At 34.8% G+C, this 21,294-nt stretch overlaps 2 protein-coding genes across 3 annotated transcripts in view; one reads left to right on the top strand and one right to left on the bottom strand.

The window, feature by feature from the left end:
• The window catches only part of MTTP (microsomal triglyceride transfer protein), a 56,321-nt gene extending 55,407 nt beyond the window's left edge, over positions 1–914 (bottom strand). Inside the window, exon 1 of the mRNA XM_032332979.1 lies at positions 561–914. Coding sequence (XP_032188870.1) covers positions 561–633 — 73 coding nt within the window. The 5' untranslated portion in view covers positions 634–914. The remainder of the gene's footprint in view (positions 1–560) is intronic.
• A 19-nt stretch (positions 915–933) lies between these two features.
• TRMT10A (tRNA methyltransferase 10A) lies at positions 934–19,622 on the top strand. 2 transcript variants are annotated; one of them, XM_032332982.1, is made up of 8 exons: positions 934–1,070; positions 6,672–6,877; positions 7,713–7,875; positions 9,229–9,300; positions 10,356–10,430; positions 12,806–12,955; positions 14,629–14,734; positions 15,929–19,622. In XM_032332982.1, exons 2-8 carry the CDS (start codon positions 6,693–6,695, stop codon positions 16,195–16,197), a joined length of 1,020 nt encoding a protein of 339 aa, XP_032188873.1. In that variant the 5' UTR covers positions 934–1,070; positions 6,672–6,692; the 3' UTR covers positions 16,198–19,622. The 2 variants fall into 2 exon arrangements, with proteins under 2 accessions (XP_032188873.1, XP_032188872.1); XM_032332981.1 differs by lacking the exon at positions 934–1,070 and adding an exon at positions 1,179–1,428.
• The last annotated feature ends 1,672 nt before the right edge of the window (positions 19,623–21,294 follow it).

The raw sequence follows: 21,294 nt of genomic DNA, 5'->3' as shown, positions 1-21,294 counted from the left end.
AGTTAAGAGATCTTTTAGATTTAAGATGAGGAAGAAACAGGGAGTAACCCGCAGTCTTATAGCTGACCTAGTTTTTCAAGTAAAATTTGAGGGTTTAAAACAAGAATGCTTTCAGTTTTGTGATGAGAGAACTCAAATTTTGAATTTAATTTTCTATTCATTAAAGCCTTTAAACATGTTCAAATATGTTTTCAAGTATCAATAATTTACTTCATAATTCTTCCCATACCAATATGGCAGTCTTCTATTCATCCATTCAAATCTCATTCTTATATTCAAATTCTGCAACAATCACCTATTAGAAGAAGGCTAAAATAAAAGCTAAAATCGACAGTCTACTAGATTATGTTTCAGTTCTCCCTCAAGTTGACTTGGTCTATATATAGCAAAAAGATCATATAAGGTCATGTATTATGAACAATGAAACGTCACATGATGTTTTGCAAAACTGTAAGAAAATTAGTTCAAGGAATGAATGGAGAGTAAGACTTAGGGTATAATGAAGAAAAAAAAATTAAACATTCTAGATTTAAATGCATCTTATTGGGAATTTGACTCACTCTTCCAATTTGATTTTCCATTTGAGTTGTGTGAAATCATGTGATACTGACAGCTTTCTTCCGTATACATCATAGTTCAGGCGTAGCTATGCTTTCCTCCATCTCCAGTAGAGAATTAAAGAGCTCTCCAACACTGCTTCGCATTTAAAATTTATAAAAGTAGTTATGCCTTACACCCTTCCTCTATCCCCATAGGAATATATAAATGAATACATGCCTGCAAGCATACACTTGCTTTGAGGTGCAAAAGCAGACATCATTGTAACTACCTCCCCTCCAAAAACCCTCACTCCAGACCCCGCCCAACATGAACTCCCTCCCCTTTCTGCAGGTCCAAATGTGGCGCAGTTTGATGACGTAAAGACGTACGCGCCCCAGCCTCCTACGCGTAGCCGTCGTCCCTGCCTCTGGGAGTTGAAGTTTCCTTAGGAAGATTCGTGAGCTCTATCAAGACCATTTCGAGAAGGCTCTGGGTTGGTGTTCTCAGTTCCCTGACAACTCCTCGGCTCCGTAAGTCTCTTGGCACTGCCTCTGGCTCCTGCCTACTCTCTGGTCTTCTTTGGGCGCAAAAGGGGCTCTTGGCGATGCCATTCTCGACTAGCAACACGGCTTCCGGGGGAGAGGGGAGTGGGGCTGTAGAAATGGAGCCGCGACTCCGTTCCCGAAGGAAGTGATGTCACATAGAGCGCGTCCCCCGCGCCACGCAGCTCCCTGATTCGCTGGCTGTAGTTTAATCCCTCCTCGAGTGCGTCCGCCGACGGGTGCCCTGGAGGGGAGTGTTGGGCGAGGCTCTGCCCACCCGCAGTGGGAGTGCCGACGGTCGGCGTGTGTGTGGGGGTCGGGATCCGGTCCCTAGTGTATGAAGAGAGTGAGTTTCCAAATAATGAAGGGAGAGGGAAATCTGGGCCCCGAAAGGCTGGCAAACGAGTGTGGTTCTGCCCCGTGGTGGCTAGAGACCGCGAGCTGTCGCTTTACCTCTTTAAACCCGCCTCACCGCGTTTCTCCCAGCGAGGGGCGGACGTAGCTGAACGCTCAAATGCTGAGAGCCCCAGGGAAAGTTGCTGCAGGTGCAGGTAGCCCCATGGTGGTGAGCCGAGGATGGTTTTTAAGAAGACAGGCGTTACTTGATTTCAGCGAACTATTTTAAGTGTTAAAATTCGGGAATTTTTTTCTAGAAATATAAAGAGGACAGCAACAGATGATGACTTTCTCCCTTTTGGTTTTGGTGGTTTTAATTCCTTCCCCTCTCCCTAGGCCAGCCCAGCTAAATCGTGCGCCTTCGATACCGCAGATCTGGCCGGCGCCTTTTAACGAAGGTTTTCTTTCCCTCTCACTTTTCTTAAACGACCTGTCACTGTCAGGTCATTCAACTCCATTTTGCAGTTATTCCAACATTCGTTTGGGTCTTTCAGGTGGGGAGGTTGTCATAAGTAATGAAGACTGTTTATTTAGCCCAATCAAAATCCTTTTTTTTTTTTTTTTTTTTTTTAACTTTTGACTGGTGTATGTCTGTGTTCCCTGCTGGAAGCTGTGCTGAGAACTGGAAATACAAGGAAGATTGAGATGACTTTTACTTACTTATTTGTCTCACACCAAATGGCCTTAGTCACCTTTATCCAGTTCTTGGTGTTATCAGACCACCTGATAACCTAATTCTTGTAACTAAGCAAACCAACTTTGTAAAAATTCTCTATTAGTGTAAACTAAATTTCACACAGATATTTCTATACAAAATATTCTTAAGTATTTGTTGAACGTGGTTGAATAAATGAAAATATACTGTGTCACAGCATGGGAGGGAGGAACACAAAACTGCTATGGAGCTTATAAACTGTGGCACAAACTTTAAAAAGCAAGTATACCTGGTAAAAAATGCCACATTTTGCTTCAGGTCATCTGAACAAGCTAGTATATGGTGAAATGCTTATTGTATGGTATCGGAAGTGAGAGTTGATACTTATCTTTGAAGAGTGTGATGTAAGCAGCAATATATTGGGTCTCAAGCTAGCATCATTTTTATTTTGTGCCTCAATGCATCTAGATTATCAAAGCTTAAAAAAATCACTCGCTGCAGTGTATTTTCTTAATTCAGAATAGCTTTTAAAATAATGAAATTGTCAACCAGCTCGTGACCTTTAGGCCAAGTTAAATTTAGACTACTCAGGTACGAAAGACAAAAGCTCCCCCTGGTGTACATGAGCTGTAAAACATAGCTATATATTGCCTTTTTTTTTTTTTTTTTTTTTTTTTTTAATTTTCACATTATAGAGCCAGTCAACACTTGAAGTTTTTTAACAGAATAAAGAATAGCAAAACACGATGCCATTGATTAACAGAAATGTTCTCTTTTGGAATATGAGTCATTGTTTTATGAAGGGAGCAATTTGTTTCCTGTGAATTTTAAGTTCGCATATTTAGCTTAGTGGATCGGGTTTAACTTATTTTCTCTACCTTGTACGGTTTTGCATACATGCATTGCTTTTATTTAATGAACTATGTATATAAAGGAAGTAAAATAAAAGTGATTCTGGGGATCACAATATATATTTTAAAATTTTCTTTCTTCTGATTTTTTCAGGCTTGCTGATTTTCTCCATCTCCTGTTTCTTAAGTTGAATGCTTATTTATTTTCCAGCTTTTTAAAAACACTCTTTTAACTCAAGGTTGTACATTGATCTCCAGTTTACCTTTTTGCTTGTATCTCTCTCATCCTAATATTAAGTCTTTCATGTCATTTTGTTTCTCTGAATTCTGAGATTGTCAGGATGTCTTCTAATTCATCCATTTCCTCTTGGGCTCCAGGTAATCTGGAGTTTATCTTATATCTTTAAATTTTTATGTCTTTATTTACTGGTTTCCAAATAGGCTCTTTTCCATAGATTCTTCTTTTGCTTATTTTATACCTGCTTTTGTGTCCCAATTTCTGGTTTAGTTTTTATTGTTCTATTGCTATGATCTCTGAAAGATTCCAATCAAATTTATTTTAAAGTCTTTCACATTGTCCTATTATTTTCAGTTTTTGAAGAGTGGATTTATCTCCCGATCATTGATTTTTCTGGGATTTTCCCATCATTTCTTTGTGTAACTTTGCTTTGCATAGTCCTCTTACAGAATTATCTCTACCCACCCCTCAAAACCATCTTTCTGTCTGCTGCTGAATTTGTGGTTGCTCCTATCCTGGCCCTGTTAAATGCTTCCTTCCACGCACAGCTTGCAAAAGTGATTCAGATTTCCAATTCTATAGTATTCTAAGTTAATATGTCATCTCATCGTTTGGCTCCAGTTATAGCTGAGAACTAGACACGGCTTCCTTCAGGTTTCCCCAGGTAACGAGTGTGGTATAAGCCTTTAGTCTAAATTTCATCTGTTTTCAGGCTTTTCTTCATGGAAAAAGGAGCCCCATCCCCAACACTTAGTTTAAGGTTCATCTTAAACTCTCTGCTAGGGGTGCCTGGCGCTCAGTTGATTAGACTCTTGATTTTGGTTCCTGTCATGATCTCAGGGTTGTGAGATTAAGCCCTTGCTCAGTAGGGAACCTGCTTCTCTCTTTCTCCCTGACCCTCTCCCTGGCCCGGCCCCCACCAGTGCATGTGTTTTCTCTCTCTCTCTCTTTCTCTTTCTCTCTAAAATAAGTAAATAAATCTTTTAATAATAATTTTAAAAAGTGTTATTCTCTCTCCCATCCTCTTTAAAGCTAGGAGAACTCCCAGTTGTCTTTACATTGCAGACCCAGCAGGAACAACATCTATTTTAGTTCTTGGTTTTGAGAGAAGCTATTCCTTTTTTGTTTCCCCTTGGATCTTATCTACTGTTGTCAGGTATTTCAAGATTGAGAGACAGGATGCCTCAAAACATGAACTTTTGGCAACTATCTCTAGGAATAGTCTGTCCCATTTTTGTATTCAGTTGCATAGGAATTGAACTGGAGCTATTTTTTCTCCTCTTTCAGTGATACAGTGTTCTCAGAGCCCTCCAGCAGTAGGGGTGAAGCCGGACAGCTCTTTTACATTCTTTGGAAACCCTCATTTTCTAAATAAGATTTTGGATTTCTGGGAGAGAGTAGAGTTGAAGCTGGGTTTGAATCTTCGCTCCATCACTTTATTTTCTATTCATTCAGCAAGTATTTAGAGGACTTTGTCCTAGATTTGTTCTAGATGTCTTGTTTCTTAGGAATTAATTAGTACTTTTGTAATTTGAGGCAAGTTATTTTATCTCACGGTGCCTTCTTTGTAAAGTGGACATGATGCTTTCTACCTCATAGGGTTGTTTTAAGGATTAATTTAGATAATATTATTTAGCATAGTAAGAATTAACAAGTGTTCATTATAACCACTTTCATCACTTTTAAAAACTTTTGTAATATATTCACTCATTTGTTTATTCTGCAAATAAATAATAAGCATCTACTGACATCCAGGCACTCTGTTAGTAATGTAATGTGGTGCTAAATGTTAGGCAAAAGCAGACCTCATCCATGCCCACAGGCAGTTTCCAGTATAAAATCAAATTTGGGTTGTCACTTCTAAGAGATATTTACCCACAGACTAAGGGTACTGTTTGGTTAGTGGCATAAGGAAAACTTGCGAACTCTTACTTGGATTATCAGATGGTTCTTTCCCCTTCAGTAATTTGTGACTTAGCAAAATGCCAGGGTTTTTGCTGTAGCCCCTGATACACACATCTTAAAATTTATCTTTCAGTCAAAGTCTGGTAACCTTTGTATTTTCTTAGTTATCCCCATGTGTCCTGTTATAACATTACATTTTTAAAGAAAGCGAGAACCCTAATAAAACTGCGTAAATTATCTTCTCCAAGGTTTTGTCCTTTCCGTTATCTGAATTGTTGGAATTTTTCTCTTAGATTCTAGCTTCTCTGCACAGACTTGTTAGCCATCTCTTTAAGAAGGAAGAATCATAGAGTTTTCTTTAATGCCAGTAGAACATTTGCAAATCATGCTTAGTCTTTGCTAGGGATAAATAAATTTTTAAGTTGTAGTGCTAGTAATCTATTAAAGAGAAAAGACATTTTAGTATTTTTAGCTCTTTCCTAATCTGAGGGTAAATTCAGTTCTGGACAACAGATATGAAGATGGGGGCAGTTAATCCAATTAAATATGTTTGAGATGGTCCTGCACCTCCCATGACTGATTATAAGATCAGCTTACATATTTTGTTCTATAGCCAAGACTAAGGTGGATATTTATAATTATGTATTTACAATGAAATATACTGAGAGGCAACCAAATTTGTTTTCTTCACTGTCCAAAATATATAAATCTATAACATATCTTTTGTTAAAAATCATTTCCGAGTGTATAACCAGGTAATGAAAATAACCTTTCCCTTGTACTGTAGCATTAATGACAACTAAAAAATGTTCTTCCCATCACTTTTTTAAAGTATCTTTTCTTTCATAAAGCAATATATTTTCATTATATAAAATATAGAAAATGCAAAAAAGTGGGTAAAAATTAAACATGATTATGTGTACATATTCTTTTTAAAACAAAGTTGGACATAATGTTTATATTGTTTCTGGTTTTTATTTTTTTCTACTTAGTATAACCATTTCCTTTTATCACTGAATAATTTGGGGACACAAGATTTTTACTGGATGGTTAGTATTTCCAGCCCATGTTATAGATGAATTGTAATTTACAGACCCCTCTTGCTGACATGCAAGTAATTTCTAATTTTCATTGTTAAAAAGTATATTCTGGTACATATACTCTTTTGCATTAATTTTGTATATATTTCTAATCCATTTACAGGATTTTATTCTAAGGAAACAAATTATTGGGTCAAAGGGTATCATGACATTTTAAAGCTCTTGAAACACAGATCTGCGTAACTTTCTGGAAAAATTGCCATGACTGCTAATAGTATATGCAAACACCCATTTCATCAAATGGTCTTTGCCAGTAAATGACATTTAATTGTCTAAATTTATATTTTTTTCATTATTGATAGGATTTAATTTTAATTACATCTTTTGGTCTTTTTTTCTTTTTTAACTTTCCGTGTGTGTGTGTGTGTGTGTGTGTGTGTGTGTGTGAGGGAGAGAGAGAGAGAGAGAGAGACTTACCTGTTCACATCAAAAGTTGCTTTTCAGTTTTTTCAGAGGCATCAAATAATGTCTTCTGAAATGTTGCCAGCATTTACTGAGTCTTCTAATGTTGAAAGAAAGCAAAGCTTAAGTGAAGATCAAGAGAAGAGCCAGAAGCCAAGATTAGGTGAAGAGTTTGAACCAATATCTAAAAGACAAATGAAGAAGCTAATTAAACAGAAACAGTGGGAAGAACAAAGAGAGCTCCGCAAGTATGTTTCAAAATGTATATATGTGCTGTACCATTCAGGAGTGCTGAACTTTGCATAGCCCTTTGACACATCAAAAGTAACTGTGATAATTAAAATTGGGGCTACGTATGTTGTTAGCACTGTCATTTGGCTGTTATTTGTTTCCATCTTGGTAGATTTACAGTACACTTTTTGTCACGCAGAGCCTATTGTGAGTAGCAGCACAGTTTCTGAAATAGCTGACTTAGATAAGGGATATAGTTAGCATCCGTGTCCTAGATATAGAACAAAAATAACCACCTCAGAAAGATCAAATTTGGGCCTAACATTGATTTTGCTAGAAAAACCTTTGGTTTTGGTGAGAGCAGTTAAGCTGAAGCTATTATTATATAATGCCAACATTTATTGAGGGAAAATAAACTATAGTTGGTGTAGATTATAGGAAAAGTATGAAGTGCTTTTAAAAAAACACTCTTACTTTGCTTTATTCTATATTAATGTTGTTTGAAAATCATGTAGGAGAAGAATGATAAAAGTAAAAATTCATCCTTAAGTCCAAAATTTAGTATTTTACAAAGTCTTAGTACAGTGTAATACCAATGATAAATGAAATTAAGAGTAGTGAGGGTCTGTGTAGAAAGTATTTTATTGCTTTTACAAAATAATATTCTTTCTATCTAAAGCTTTTTGGTGGACAATATAAAATAGCTGACATTTGATCCACAGAAGTGGCAGTTTTATGTGGTTCAGCCTGCTAATTCAAAAAAAACTATTGGCTTTTTTTGTCTATTTAGAAGAGTCTTGTAAATATCTGAATGTGTAAATAACAACAAAACGTTTCAATTCCTAATTTTAGACAAAAGCGGAAGGAAAAACGCAAGAGAAAACAATTAGAGCGACAATGTCAACTGGAATCAAACGTAGATGGAAATGACAGAAAACGCATTCGAAGAGATGTTGTCCACAGTACACTCCGCCTTATCATTGACTGCAGTTTTGACAGCTTGATGGTATTAAAGGTATCATGAATCGTTGTCAGAAAAATCCTGTAGGTAAAGTAGGTTGAGGGGCGCTTGGGTGGCTCGGTAGGTTAAGTGTCTGCCATTGGCCCAGGTCATCATTCCAGGATCCTGGGCGGAGCCCAGAGCCTATTTCTTCCTCTCCCTCTGCCACTCCCCCTGCTTGTGCTCTCTCACTCTCTCTCTCAAATAAATAAAGTCTTAAAAAAAAAAAAAAGTAGGTTGAATAATTCTTGCTTTAATAGGTAATATCACTTTAATGTAAACTTATGTACTAAAATGTATCTTAAATAAAGTTTTTCAAGATCATGCCCCCCTAAACTAGCTAATAAATTGCTCTTATATGCATAGAAGAGAGAGACAGACACGGTAATTAGATTATAAGACTCAGTAACTGTATATTAATCATAAAGATCCAGGAGTTTTTTGTTATTTGTCCTAATCAGAAGAAGAAAGTAAGAAATGTGATTGGTTTAATAGAATTATTTCTTATTTAGTAATTTGAGAAAACTGGCTATCTGAACAATGTAGGAAAGAAAACATGCTTTACTTACTTTCCAAACCATTAGTAGGTTATGAAATAGCAGTAGTGTGGCTCTACAAGAGTTTTTCTTCTTTTGTTGTCTTTTATTTATTTATTTATTTTTTGAAAGATTTTATTTATTTATTTGACAGAGAGAAAGCACAAGTAGGCAGAGAGGCAGGCAGAGGGAAAGGGAGAAGCAGGCTTCTGGCTGAGCAGGGAGCCCAATGCAGGGCTCGATCCCAGGACCCTGGGCTCATGACCTGAGCCAAAGGCAGACTAGACTCATAACGACTAAGCCACCCAGGTGCCCCCTTTTGTTGTTGTTGTTTTTTTTTTTTAAGATTTTTTTTTTTTAAATTTATTTGTCAGAGAGAGAGAGAGAGAGTGTGAGAGAGCAAGCACAGGCAGAAAGAGTGGCAGGCAGAGGCAGAGGGAGAAGCAGGCTCACTGCCGAGCAAGGAGCCTGATGTGGGACTCGATCCCAGGACACTGGGATCATGACCTGAGCCAAAGGCAGCCGCTTAACCAACTGAGCCACCCAGGCATCCCCCTTTTGTTGTATTTTAAGAAGAGTAAATACTTTCATGAATGAGCATTTTAAGTGGGTACAAAATTGAGTTACTGATCAGGGTATTGACTTGACTTATAGTAATTATTAAGTCAGTATGTACAGAAGTTGAATGGAAAATGTCACAAAGGACCTGTATTTCCAGAGGAAAAAGTGTACTGTCTTGACCCTCTCTTTTGCTTATTTTATTCTACTAAGATTATGGAATGGCCATAGGTGATTTTCAAAGTGCTGCTTTAAAAATTGCACTCTTTTATAGGACATTAAGAAACTTCATAAACAGATTCAGCGATGTTATGCCGAAAATCGGCGAGCACTGCATCCTGTGCAGGTATGTTTGGGGAATTTAAAACAGATTCCAGGTTCTTTTTTCTGGAAACTTCCTCTGGAAAAGGCGTAGATAATCCCAGTTGCCTATACAAGAATCTTACAGATGCTTTTCCCTAAAGAACAAAATGCCTATTTGAAAAATGTTCTAATTTGCTACAAAAATAAAGTATTTTCAACATTTTTTCCTGTGTCAGTCTTAGTCACACGCTGCACAGTCATTGTGTTTTGTACCCACTGACCTCATTCCTGTGTAGTTGAACATCTTTGCTAAAGGACATATATGTATTTTCATACCAGTTTCTCAGCTCTCAACTCCTTTCCTCACAGAAAATGAGGGAACTTCCCCCAGCTTGATGTGTGCCATCGTGCCTGTTGGTTAGGTTTCTTCTACCTAAAGGATTTTGAGTCTATGGCCATTTGGAGAAGTACTCCCACTGTTAAGAGTAGATTGGGTCTTTTTTCTATTTGTTTGAATTCTAGGTGACCTAAAAATGAACACTGGCTCACTGATGTTAAGAACCAGAAATTCTTAATATATTTCTGATTAGATATTTATTTTCTTTTTATCAAGTAATAGTATTTTTATATTTTTACGTCTTATATTCTTCTCACCCTTGATTAGACTTGGAATAGGTGTCAGGGTTTAGAATCAAAGGAAAATTATGAAGACTTTGGACTGGTAAAAAACAGTGGTGGCAAAAGAAACTGAATGAAAACTTGACATAAATGTAGGGAGTTTGTAGAGAAGCGATTATTAAGGGAGAGTCAGATTGTAGCTGCTTGTAAAATGGGAGAAAAATGTGGATGGAATACTCAAAGTAATGGGTTATGAGATACACCAAACATGTCACTTTTATCATACATTTATTCTTGTATGTTTTAAAGCATGTCACAAATTTTTTTTTTGAAATGGCTATATATATATATATATATATATATATATATATATATATATATGGTTCATTGATGATCAGATGATTTTAGAAGAAAAATAAAATACTGGACTCTGGTAGTTATTTGCTCTTTCTTTCTGTGTCCACCAATCTCTTTTATCAGTTTTACTTGACAAGCCATGGAGGCCAATTGAAAAAGAACATGGATGAAAATGACAGAGGATGGGTCAACTGGAAGGTAATTAAAATAGATGAACTCTCACATAATTCCAAGTATTTTTATGCTTAAATTTTTTACTTAAATTCTAAGTAATGCCAATAAATACAGGAGTCGACAGTCTCTAAACCCTGTATATCACTATACCTAAGTCTAATGTTACTAATGGTAGAAGCTAAAGAAACTGAAATGCCTATTCACATGTTCTCATTAAGTCTCACTTATTTTGCCACCTTTATCTTTTTATTTTGTTATTTCTTTTTTTTTTTAAATTTATTTATTATTTATTTTCAGCATAACAGTATTCATTATTTTTGTACCACACCCAGTGCTCCATGCAATCCGTGTCCTATATAATACCCACCACCTGGTACCCCGACCTCCCACCCCCAGCCCCTTCAAAACCCTCAGATTGTTTTAATTCTAGTTAGGTAACATATAAGGTGAAATTGGTTTCAGGTGTAGAATTTAGTGATTCATCACTTACATATCACACCCAGTGCTCCTCAAAACAAGTGCAGTCCTGAATTCCTATCACCCATCTGGCCCATTCCCTGCCCACTCCCCACTCCAGCAACCCTCACTTTGTTCTTTACTGCCAACTTTAAAACAGTTTTTTAAAACAGGAAAAATTTTAAAGTCTGTGTGTATAATCTCTACCTAGCAAACTGGTAATACATTACCAGAGTGAAATCTCTTTAAAACTTGGAAATGTACTTATATTCTGTTTCTACTAAATCTGTGCCATCCCGTATGGTGACCACTATCCACCTGTGGATATTGAACTCTTGAAATGGGACTGGTCTGAATGGAGATGTGCTATAAATGTGAAATATACATTGGATTTGAAAGACAGTATAAAAAAAAAAGAGAGAATGTACAATACCTGCTTGAAATTTTTAAAAAAACTTATTATATGTTGAAATGTTAACATATTGGGTATAATGTGTTGGGAACAATGTATTAAAATTAATTTCACCAATTTTTTCTTTTTTAAATGTGTCTACTGAAAGATTTAAAATTACATATGTGGCTCACATTTTCTTTTTCTTTTGGACTAAACTGTTCTCATTTGCAAAGATAACAAATAGTTTGGATTTAGTACTAATCCCTGAGGAACCTTGCCCTATTCTGAGAAGTACTGGGTTAGTCCTATTTTTTTTTTTTTTTCTGTCTCAGAGCCAGTTTTTACGTGATAAACTTTCCCTCTCACACTCACTAATCCCATAATACTGCCTTTTTTTTTTTTTTTTGGAGAGGTGGGTGGGGGAGGAAGAGAGAAGATCCTAAACTGGGACATGGGGCTTGATCTCATGACCTTGAGATCATGACCTAAGGTGAAATCAAGAGACACCTAAACGACTGAGCCACCCAGGCACCCCTGAATTTATTTTAATAATAGCCTATGGTATGAAACATTTTCTTCAAAAGCTTTCCTAAGTTTTAAAGTACAATATATTTACCAAGTTTTATACCCATGCCTATTTTCCTAAGAGATAATGTAATTAGTATAGGCATACTTTCAGTTATTTTCTGGCTTGTTAAATTTAATATTTATACCACCAGTTTTCCAGAGACTCACAAGTTAACTGGTCTTTACTTAGGGCCCTCTAGGACCCCCCATTAAGCATGGCCGTCAAATTAATAATACCATTTTCCAGAAAAGCAGCTATTTATTACCTAGTAGGTTATACATTTAAGGTGAAAAATCTCCTTCACTTTTTATTTCTTTAAAAATTACTAAGTAAATGCCATCTGAGTCTGGTGATGCATCATCTCTTATTCTATCAATGTAGTTTGCAAAATTTTGACTGCTGAGTGTTGTTCAGTCTTGTACTTCTGACCTGATAATTTTGGTGAAGATTTCAAATGTGATCTTTGTAGAAACAGATGTGTAGAATTTATTAAATCTATAGTCCTTTTGTGATGATACAGGCAGATGGATAGGAAGGATTGGAAGAGGCATTCTTTGGTTAGAGAGAAGTTTGAGCAGATTGTGGCCAAAAAAATACATTTGTTTTGTTGGAACAGAGCCAAAGTTAGAAAGCTACATTAGTGCCATATTCAAGAAAGAGTTACCGAGTAAAAGGGTTTAAGTTTCATCCTAAATCATTGAAAGTAGGGTTTTTAGAAAGTGAGTCTGCCATTGGTATATAGAAGTAAACTGGAAGGATCTGGGGCTAGAGACAGGGAAATAGCAATAGGAGGCTGCTTAAATAATTGGGGTGTGAGGTGATGAGGAATTGAAGTAGTAGGTTCTCAATAATTGTAAAATATTGTTTCATACTTCCTTTCATATGCTCTCGGGTGGCTTTGCTTAAGGAAAAGAAAAAAATCCTTTTTAGCCAATTTTTACAAAATCTTATTAATAACATCTTTCTACTTATGTCTTAAAGGATATACACATCAAAGCAGAGCATTATAGTGAATTCATAAAGAAAGAAGACCTAATTTATCTAACATCAGACTCACCTAATGTGCTGAAGGAATTAGATGAATCAAAGGCTTATGTGATTGGAGGGTTAGTAGATCACAACCATCACAAGGTACTATTAAGTTTTTATTTTTACTTTTGCTCATATTTTAAAATGGATATCACCAATTTTCTTGATAGTAAAATAATACCAATAGCTGATCATTATTGAATGCCTACTATAATCCAGTCACCTTTCTAGCTAAGAAAGCATTTCACATATATTTCTAGTTTGCTTAATCCTCCCTACAACACAGTGAGGTTAGTGTTATTATCTATATTTTATGATGAGGAACTGGAGACACAGAGAAACTAAGTCTAAACTCAATAGTAGTAGGTGATAAAGCAGATATTTGACACCAGCAGATTGTTCCAGAGTCCACATGCTTAAATGATATGCTGTATTGATAGTAGATGCTGCTGATGGTAAGATTTATACCAAAATTAATGCCAAATGGTAAATTTATATGAGTTTTTAAATACGTAATTTTCATGGGATGTGTTTTCTATTCTCTTGTATTTTGTACTTTTGTCTCTTCCCACCACCTCCTTACCCTCATTTGAATGAAAAATTACAGAAATTTACTTTATAAAAGAAAACATTATTTTGTTCTTGGCCAGCTACTTTGCAGTATGCTAAATTCAACCCAACTCAAGAAAAACATGTTTACCAGTTGTCTAAGGAAATGCTATCAGAATAATATGAAATAATTCATTATTCTTGTATAACATCACTCTGAGGTAGAATTGTCAGTACCGTTGGGATAGTTTATATCATCTTGTCCATTATGATAGCCATGTGCTGTTGAGCACATGTAATGTACATAGTTTGATTGAGAAACTCATCAATTTAAACTTAAGCAGTCACAGTTGTGGCTGTAACTGGGGAGTGCAGCTCTGTAGCATCACAGGAAATTTGTATCAGAATGATCTTTAGCTTCTTAAAATTTTTTTCTTAGTGGAAAAAATTCTATTTTGTTGTTTGTGTAGAATCATATTTTTTTCTCTAATGTTCTATGTTTTTCTGAACTACATTAAGTTTGTTTTCAAAAGCACCTGTCTCAGTCTATTATTTGTCCCTAAAATTTGCAAACTACTGGTTAAGAAATTTAGCTCTTCTTTCTCCTGTACTTTGTCTTTTGGCTATTTCAGTTCTGTTTAGAACAGACTTTAAGAATTTTAATTTTGAGGAGAAAATTTATATTTAACAATCTTTTAATTGGTAGGGAAAATAAAATTTATAGGCAATTTAAAATTTTTTTCAAATCAGGTTTTCATTTACTTTGTCTTTGCCATTTGTGCCTCTTACTGTTATATAATTGAAACATAGTTTTATCTTTATATGTTTTTACATTTACGGGAAGAGTGATGATGCTTCTCTAGGAATTCAGTTTGAGTATTTTAAACTGAGAGGAAGGCAGTGTGGAATGGTGAAGAGCTATCTGAGTCAAAAGGCATGAGTCAGATTTTTCTTGTGGTTCTTCCACTGAGGAGCTTTGTGTTGGGGTAGGAAACACTAAATTAGTCTTTGGTTTCCTCATTTGTAAAGCTGTTAAAGCAAATCCCCTAAACATTCTGGACGATACTTTCTGTCGAAAGAATGCTTCCATATTAGCAATTACACAAACAAACACACACACTTCGTCAGATAATGTTCTCTGAACTAAAGTTGTTTCTTATTCTGTTGTAGACTGTAAGTTAAAATAATCTAATGTTCTAGTCCGAGTTATAGTATCTTTGTTTTAGGGACTCACATATAAACAAGCATCAGATCATGGAATTGATCATGCACAGCTCCCCCTTGGAAATTTTGTGAAGATGAATAGTAGGAAAGTTTTGGCAATTAATCATGGTAAGCTATAAGTGGATTATGAAAATATGCTTGAGTGAACAGTGTGAAGAATAACATTACCTTTGGACAAGTAGAAAATATACATCTTGCTGGAGACAAAATTATAAAATGTAATCATTTATAATTTGAATATTGCATATTTTAGAAAAAATTAGAAATGTAGAAAAATACGCTATAATTCCACTACCCAGAGTTACTTGCTATTAACTTCTTGGGTGTGTACTTCCAGTTCTTTTCCTATGCATATATAATATTATTTGTTACATAATTGGATTTTTACTCTGTTGCATAAATTATTATAAATTTGGATGTTTTCTCCCATTTATAATTTTATTTTCTGTCATTGAATCATTATTAATGGCTACATAATATTCCATCATCTGAATATACAGTAATGTAACTGTTGATTTTTCTTTTTTTCTTTTTTACTTTTGTAAATAACATTGTAGTAGATACGCTTAGACCTGAGTTTTGCCTGGAGTTTTGCTAAGATTTTTTTTTTTAGTGGAGATTTTTGTTAGTATACAACTACTTATTGGGCTCTTTTTATGTGCTAAATTAAACACTTTCTCTACAGCACACTCTAGGGAATTACAGAAATGAATTTATTGATTCAAGGAATGAACTTCTAAGACCTTTGATAGATAGTGGAAATTACTTTTTCATAAAGAAATTCAAATTATGCCCTTTAGCAATATATTAAAATGAGAGTACCTTGCAGACAGTATTTATATTCTTTATCTCTAATGTAAAAAAAAGGGGGGGGCAAGATACTCCCCAGAGTGAGTGACTCTCTATAGGAAGGACAGAAAAATTTAGATTAATGCTAACCGGTTTTTTTGTTTGTTCCTAGTTTATGTTAGCATATAAAGGATATAGAAGTGAAACGGATAAGAAGAATAAGAAGGAAATGAAAATGGTGCCCTGCCTATTGATAATAATTGACAAAAGATAATGGTAGATCTTTGAGTGCTCAAGAACTGAATTGAGGAAAAACTAGAGATGAGGTATCAGGCCTAGTGGGCCTTGGGGCAGATTGGCTCTTACAATGCATAGGAGAAGAAAGTGATACAAACAATGTAGTTACTAGGACATCTTAGCACTCTTAATACAAAGGCAGTGTATTTTAAAATACAGAATGCAACATTGTGATGAACCTGGCCAAGAAATGTATGGATTTTTTCTTTGTTGCAGTGTTTGAGATTATTCTGGAATATCTGGAAACCAAAGACTGGCAAGAAGCATTTTTTACTATCTTACCCCAACGGAAAGGAGCTGTTCCCACAGACAAAACCTGTGAAAGTTCTTCGCATGACAAGACATCTGTCAGGGTTGAAGATGGATTGGACAGTGATTCTAGTGAGGAAGAAAATAGCAGAAATGAACTAGAATCACCACATGAAGAAGAAAAGCAAGATAAAGAAAATAGTAATGAATCTACAGTGAACTCTATGCCACACTAATGTTATCTGTTGTTTTTTGTTTTTTGTTTTTGGTTTTTTTTTTTTTTTTTTAGTTTAAGGAAAGCCAGAGAAAATGAGGTGCTTCATAGAATATTCTAACTGGGAGAAAATTTTATTTCCTCTTATTTCTGTTGTCAATTTTTAAAACTTTTTTTAGAGCTAATTGATAAAAAGCCCTTATAAGAAAGTATTTTTTGTTTTTACATAAAATTTAAATGTATAATTTTTAAAATAGTTTTCTAAGTCTCAAGAGGTAAAACTTCATTCTCTCTTATTTACTGGATTATATTTTTTAGAATGTGCCTTCTGACCTTTCAGTTTTATTTTTTAATGTTTATATCAAGTGTCTTTCTGATTTTTGCCTACTTAGTTGTAGAGGTAGATATTCATCAATCTCCTCTAAGTCTACTGAAATGTTCTGTCTGGGAGGTTACCTCCTATTTGCAGCTTTTTTTATTCAACTTAGTTACTTCAAAAGAATGCAGTTATCTTAGGAAGAAGTATTAGATTGATAAACTCAACAATTTATTTCTTTTGGACTATGGAGCCCATCTCTATTCCTCCTCTGTGATGCCTTTTTGTGGCTCTAAAGCAATCACCAAAGAGGGTAAAGAATCTCTTTAATGTCCTTTCCAAAGTTCAATAATGGTGGTAACTTATTTCAATTACCAAATGTAATTCTTCAGACTAGATTATTTTAAAAGGCCATTGAGTATCAATTTTGTCTTAAATTTAAAAGGAGACAGCTCTTAGCTGTCCTTTCCTTCTGTATGTACTTCTATTAAATAATATATTTCTTGGTTCTTAAAGTGAACAAAGTTAACTTTATATGTGCATCTGTCTACTAGCATATAATATACAAGCTAATATAACTGTATGTTCCTATAAATAAGCATGTATGAAAAATATATAATTGTATATATATCCACAATCATGTATGATTCTCAGTTAATAACAGAACTGAGTCGCCAAATATCTGTATAATTGCCTCAATGACTGTGTTGAACAACACTAAGAACTTGAATTTCAGAAAGTGCAAAAATCCATAGCTAAACTTTTATATGAGGACATTGGCAAGGTGGGGCTGAAAGGAGATGTTTTTATTTTCTCCTGGTAAATGTAGAGCAGATATGTTTAAAATAGTGATTATTCTTTGTCATAGCTAAAGCAAGATTTCAGAAGCCTTCACTGAGTTTGGTTAAATTTTCTGTTCTTTTTACTCACTGGCATCTCAAATTATGTACACATTTGGTAGAAAGTTCATTAGATTTAGTATTGATAGTCACGGTCTCTTAATTTTTGTTGCTTTATTCCTAGTAATATAGTTATCCGTTTAAAGTAAGGTCTGTGAGCAAGGTACAGAAATAAAAGCCTCTACCATTCTAGAAGAGCAAAGCATATATCTCAAGTTGTATTTCTCAGAGGTTCAGGTTTTCCTAAGTACGGTTTAGTAAAATGAAATCCAGTTAATCCTTGAAAAGTGTGGGGATGAGGGGCAGCAACCCCCTCACACAGTTGAAAATCCATGTATAACCTTGTCTCAAAACTTAATAGCCTACTGTTGACCCAAGATCTTACTGATAACACAGTAAGTGTATTAACATGTATTTATATGTTATATGTATTATATACTGTGTTCTGAAAATAAACTAGAGAAAATGTTAAGAAAATCATAAGAGAAAATACATTTACAATACTGTACTGTATAGAAAAAAATTCACATATAAGTGGACCCATGCATTTCAAACCTGTGTTGTTCAGGAGTCAACTGTATTATGCCTTTTACTTAAATTATTTAATATGGAATGAGGCACAAGTTAATTTTGAAAGGAGGGGGAAAATCATTACAGGCACTGTGCACTTTGTCACTCATTATGAAAGCCCTGTATTATTTCCTAGTGCTTCCATAACAAATTCCCACCCGGTGGTTTAAAACAACAGGAATTTTTTCCCTACAGTTCTGGGGGCTAAAACTCCGAATCAAGATGGATCATGTACCCTCTGAAGGCTAAAGGGAAAAAAGTCCTTCCTAGCCTCTTCTTCGTTTTTGGTGGTCCCAGCAATCCTTGCTGTTCCTTGGCTTACAGCTGCATCACTCCAGTATCTGCTTTGTCATCAAATGGCTTCTGCCCCCAGTCTTCCTTGCCTGTGTCTGTGTCCCTCTTATAAGCATAGCAATCATTGGATCAGTGTCCAACATAATCCAGTATGACCTCATCTTAACTGGATTACATTTGCAAAGATCCTATTTCCAAATAAGGTCACATTTAAAAGGTACAAGATACTAGGACTTGAACATATATTTGAGTAGGCACAATTCTATCCATACAAGTTTATATATTAGGCTGTTGATGACAAGGAGATACAACCTTCACCTCAGGGTAAGATTACAATGAGAAATAAGTAATTGCTGAGGTATTTAAAAATCTTTTTAAAATTATGGTAATTTAATGTATTTTAACATTGTTTTGGCTTATTGAGGTGCCTTATTTAAGACTTCATTTGCAGTGAAGTCTCCTGTATTGGGACATAATAAAGGTAAGGAATTCAGTTAGTATTTAAATAAATGCATCCAAAGGAAATATGTCTCCTGAAATAATAAAATTTTCTCTCACTTCATTTCTTCAAAAACCTGAAGTGTTAATAAATCAAGCTTGTTGATAAAGGAAGGAGCGTTCTTTGGATTGATTCCCCAGAAGTCAGTGTGTTGCCATCTGGAAGCATTTGAAAATACTTGAAATTGGAAAAGAAAACAAAAAAGGCAAGCACTTCTGAAAGAATGTTAAGGTGAATGAACAGTTATGAAACCTATCAACTATTGCCAATTAAAAAGGAAAGTGATAGACCATTTTATAGATGGAGAGAGTCACAGATGATATAGGTAAAAGGCAAGAATTGTCCATAGAGCACTGAGAACACATACAGACAACAGTTGTAAGAAGAAAATTTTAAAAAGGGAAAAAAATGGCAGAGATTAGAATTAGACAGCAGTGGGGTATGGTGCTCATTAAACTTTGACCTCAATTGGCAGAGAGATGCTTATGTGTGTTTCTAGCTCCTAGTCAAGCACATAGAATAGGCTTTTCATAAATGTGAAGGGAAGAAGCAGTGTCACAATGAAAAGACAACAGAGTTAGTGGGAAGAATAGGCTTAAATTTTGGCACAGCCATCTTTTGATTATGACTCTGGGGGAACTTAATGAACTTCTGTCAGTCTTTGTGTCCTCACTTGTGAAATAGGAATGTTACCCATTTATCCTTTCTCTTAGGGTTGAGCAATCAATTGATTTGAAACTGAGCAGAAGCTAACTTCACAATACTTTCTCATTAACATTCCTTCATATCTTGCCTTGTTTCCCTTGTTTCACATTGTTTGACATGATATGCACCCCCCCCCAAAATGAATAAACCATATATAATCCTTTGTTTCAGACTCTGCTTTCTGGAACCCAGATGTAGAGAAGATTTTAAAATGTGAACTTCTAAATTAGCAGAATGAGCACTCGTGTAACAAAATATGGATATCATGGATCATTTAGTGAATTATTTTAAAAGACACTGAAAACAATGCTAATATAAAACACAATAACCTCACAAAACCAAATCTCTCCTATGAGCAAGTATAAATGTTGAAAACCACCAGTGTTGAATTAAAAAGAATAAAGAAGGACATATTGGGCTAATAAAAAGAAGTCAAATTTAACATTAGGTAAAGATCAACACATTATAATTAAAGGAACAGAAGGGCAGGTTGTAATGTTCAAGAATGCAATCCTTATGGGCGCTGAATGGCTCAGTTGGTTAAGTGTCTGCCTTTGGCTCAGGTCATGATCTCAGGATCCTGCTCAGTGGAGAGTCTACTTCTCCCTCTCCCTCTATCTACCGCCCCCCCCCACCCTTTCACTGTGTATGCGTGGGTGCATGCTTTCTCTCAAATCAATAAAATCTTTAAAAAAAAAAAAGTAAAAAGAATGAAATCCTTAGTTAAGATTTGACAGTTGTGAATATCTATACACAAAGCTTAGTATTCAAATTCACTGAGGAAAAACTGGGATTACATGAAATACTAAGAAATTGATTAGTAGAAGGAGACTTTAAGGCATACTTCACAACCTATGATAGCTGAAATGGACAAAAGATAAATATATGGGAGATGTAAATGCTATAATTAATAATTGATAAATATCAAGTTCTCCAAGCTGAAAGTAGTTTTCAGCATCCATGTAATGTTCATTAAAGTATCTATATATTAGGCCACAAAAGAAAATATTTGCAAACATAAGCAATAGGCAGCTTATCTGATAATATATTAAAGTAGGAAATAAACTTGTGAGTGGGAGGAATGCCTTACTACCCAGAACTTTTTTCAGTAAAAAATTTTGTAAAAATTAGTGTTAGAGATAAAGTTGGTCATAACTTCATTATAAAATTGTGGACTGTGTTTGCACATCATGTCAAAATGTATGAATCAAAATGGACAAAATTACAAAGACCACAGAAATATAGACATTTTTATTACGCATCTTTCTAATTGATAAAGAAAAGTTAGATAGTATATATAAAATTTGAACAGTACAAATAACACATTTGTTCTAATGGATAGAGCTGCAAATTTGCATCCAAAAATTTTTAATTTCTCTACGAGGCATTTATAAAATTGACCATATGCTAAACCTCAAAACTACCCTCAAGAAGATAAAAGGATTGGTCATTTTTACAGATCACATTATCTGACCACAATGCAATTAAATCATTTAAAGATATAACAAGATTGAAAAACAGTCTATATTTGGGAATTAAAAAAAAAAACTCTTCTAAACAACTTGGTCACAGAAAAAAGTAAAAATTAGAAATATTTAAAAGTAAATTTAATGAAACCATGAATTAAAACTTGTGGAATGTAGCTAAAGCAACATTTAAAGGAAAATGTATAGCCTAAATTGCTTACGTTAGAAAGAAAAACTATCTTTATTGAGCTGTGCATTTAACAAGTTAAAAGAAGGACTGCAGAATAAATTCACAGTTGAAAAAGGAAAATAATAAAGATGGCAATAATAATTAAACATCATAAAGAGGCTCAAGGAAAAACTGACTCTT

Source organism: Mustela erminea, chromosome 2, assembly GCF_009829155.1.
Source record: "Mustela erminea isolate mMusErm1 chromosome 2, mMusErm1.Pri, whole genome shotgun sequence".
Classification (NCBI taxonomy): Eukaryota; Metazoa; Chordata; class Mammalia; order Carnivora; family Mustelidae; genus Mustela; species Mustela erminea.
Note: the sequence above shows the minus strand (reverse complement) of the source record. Positions and strands in the feature narration are given on the sequence as shown.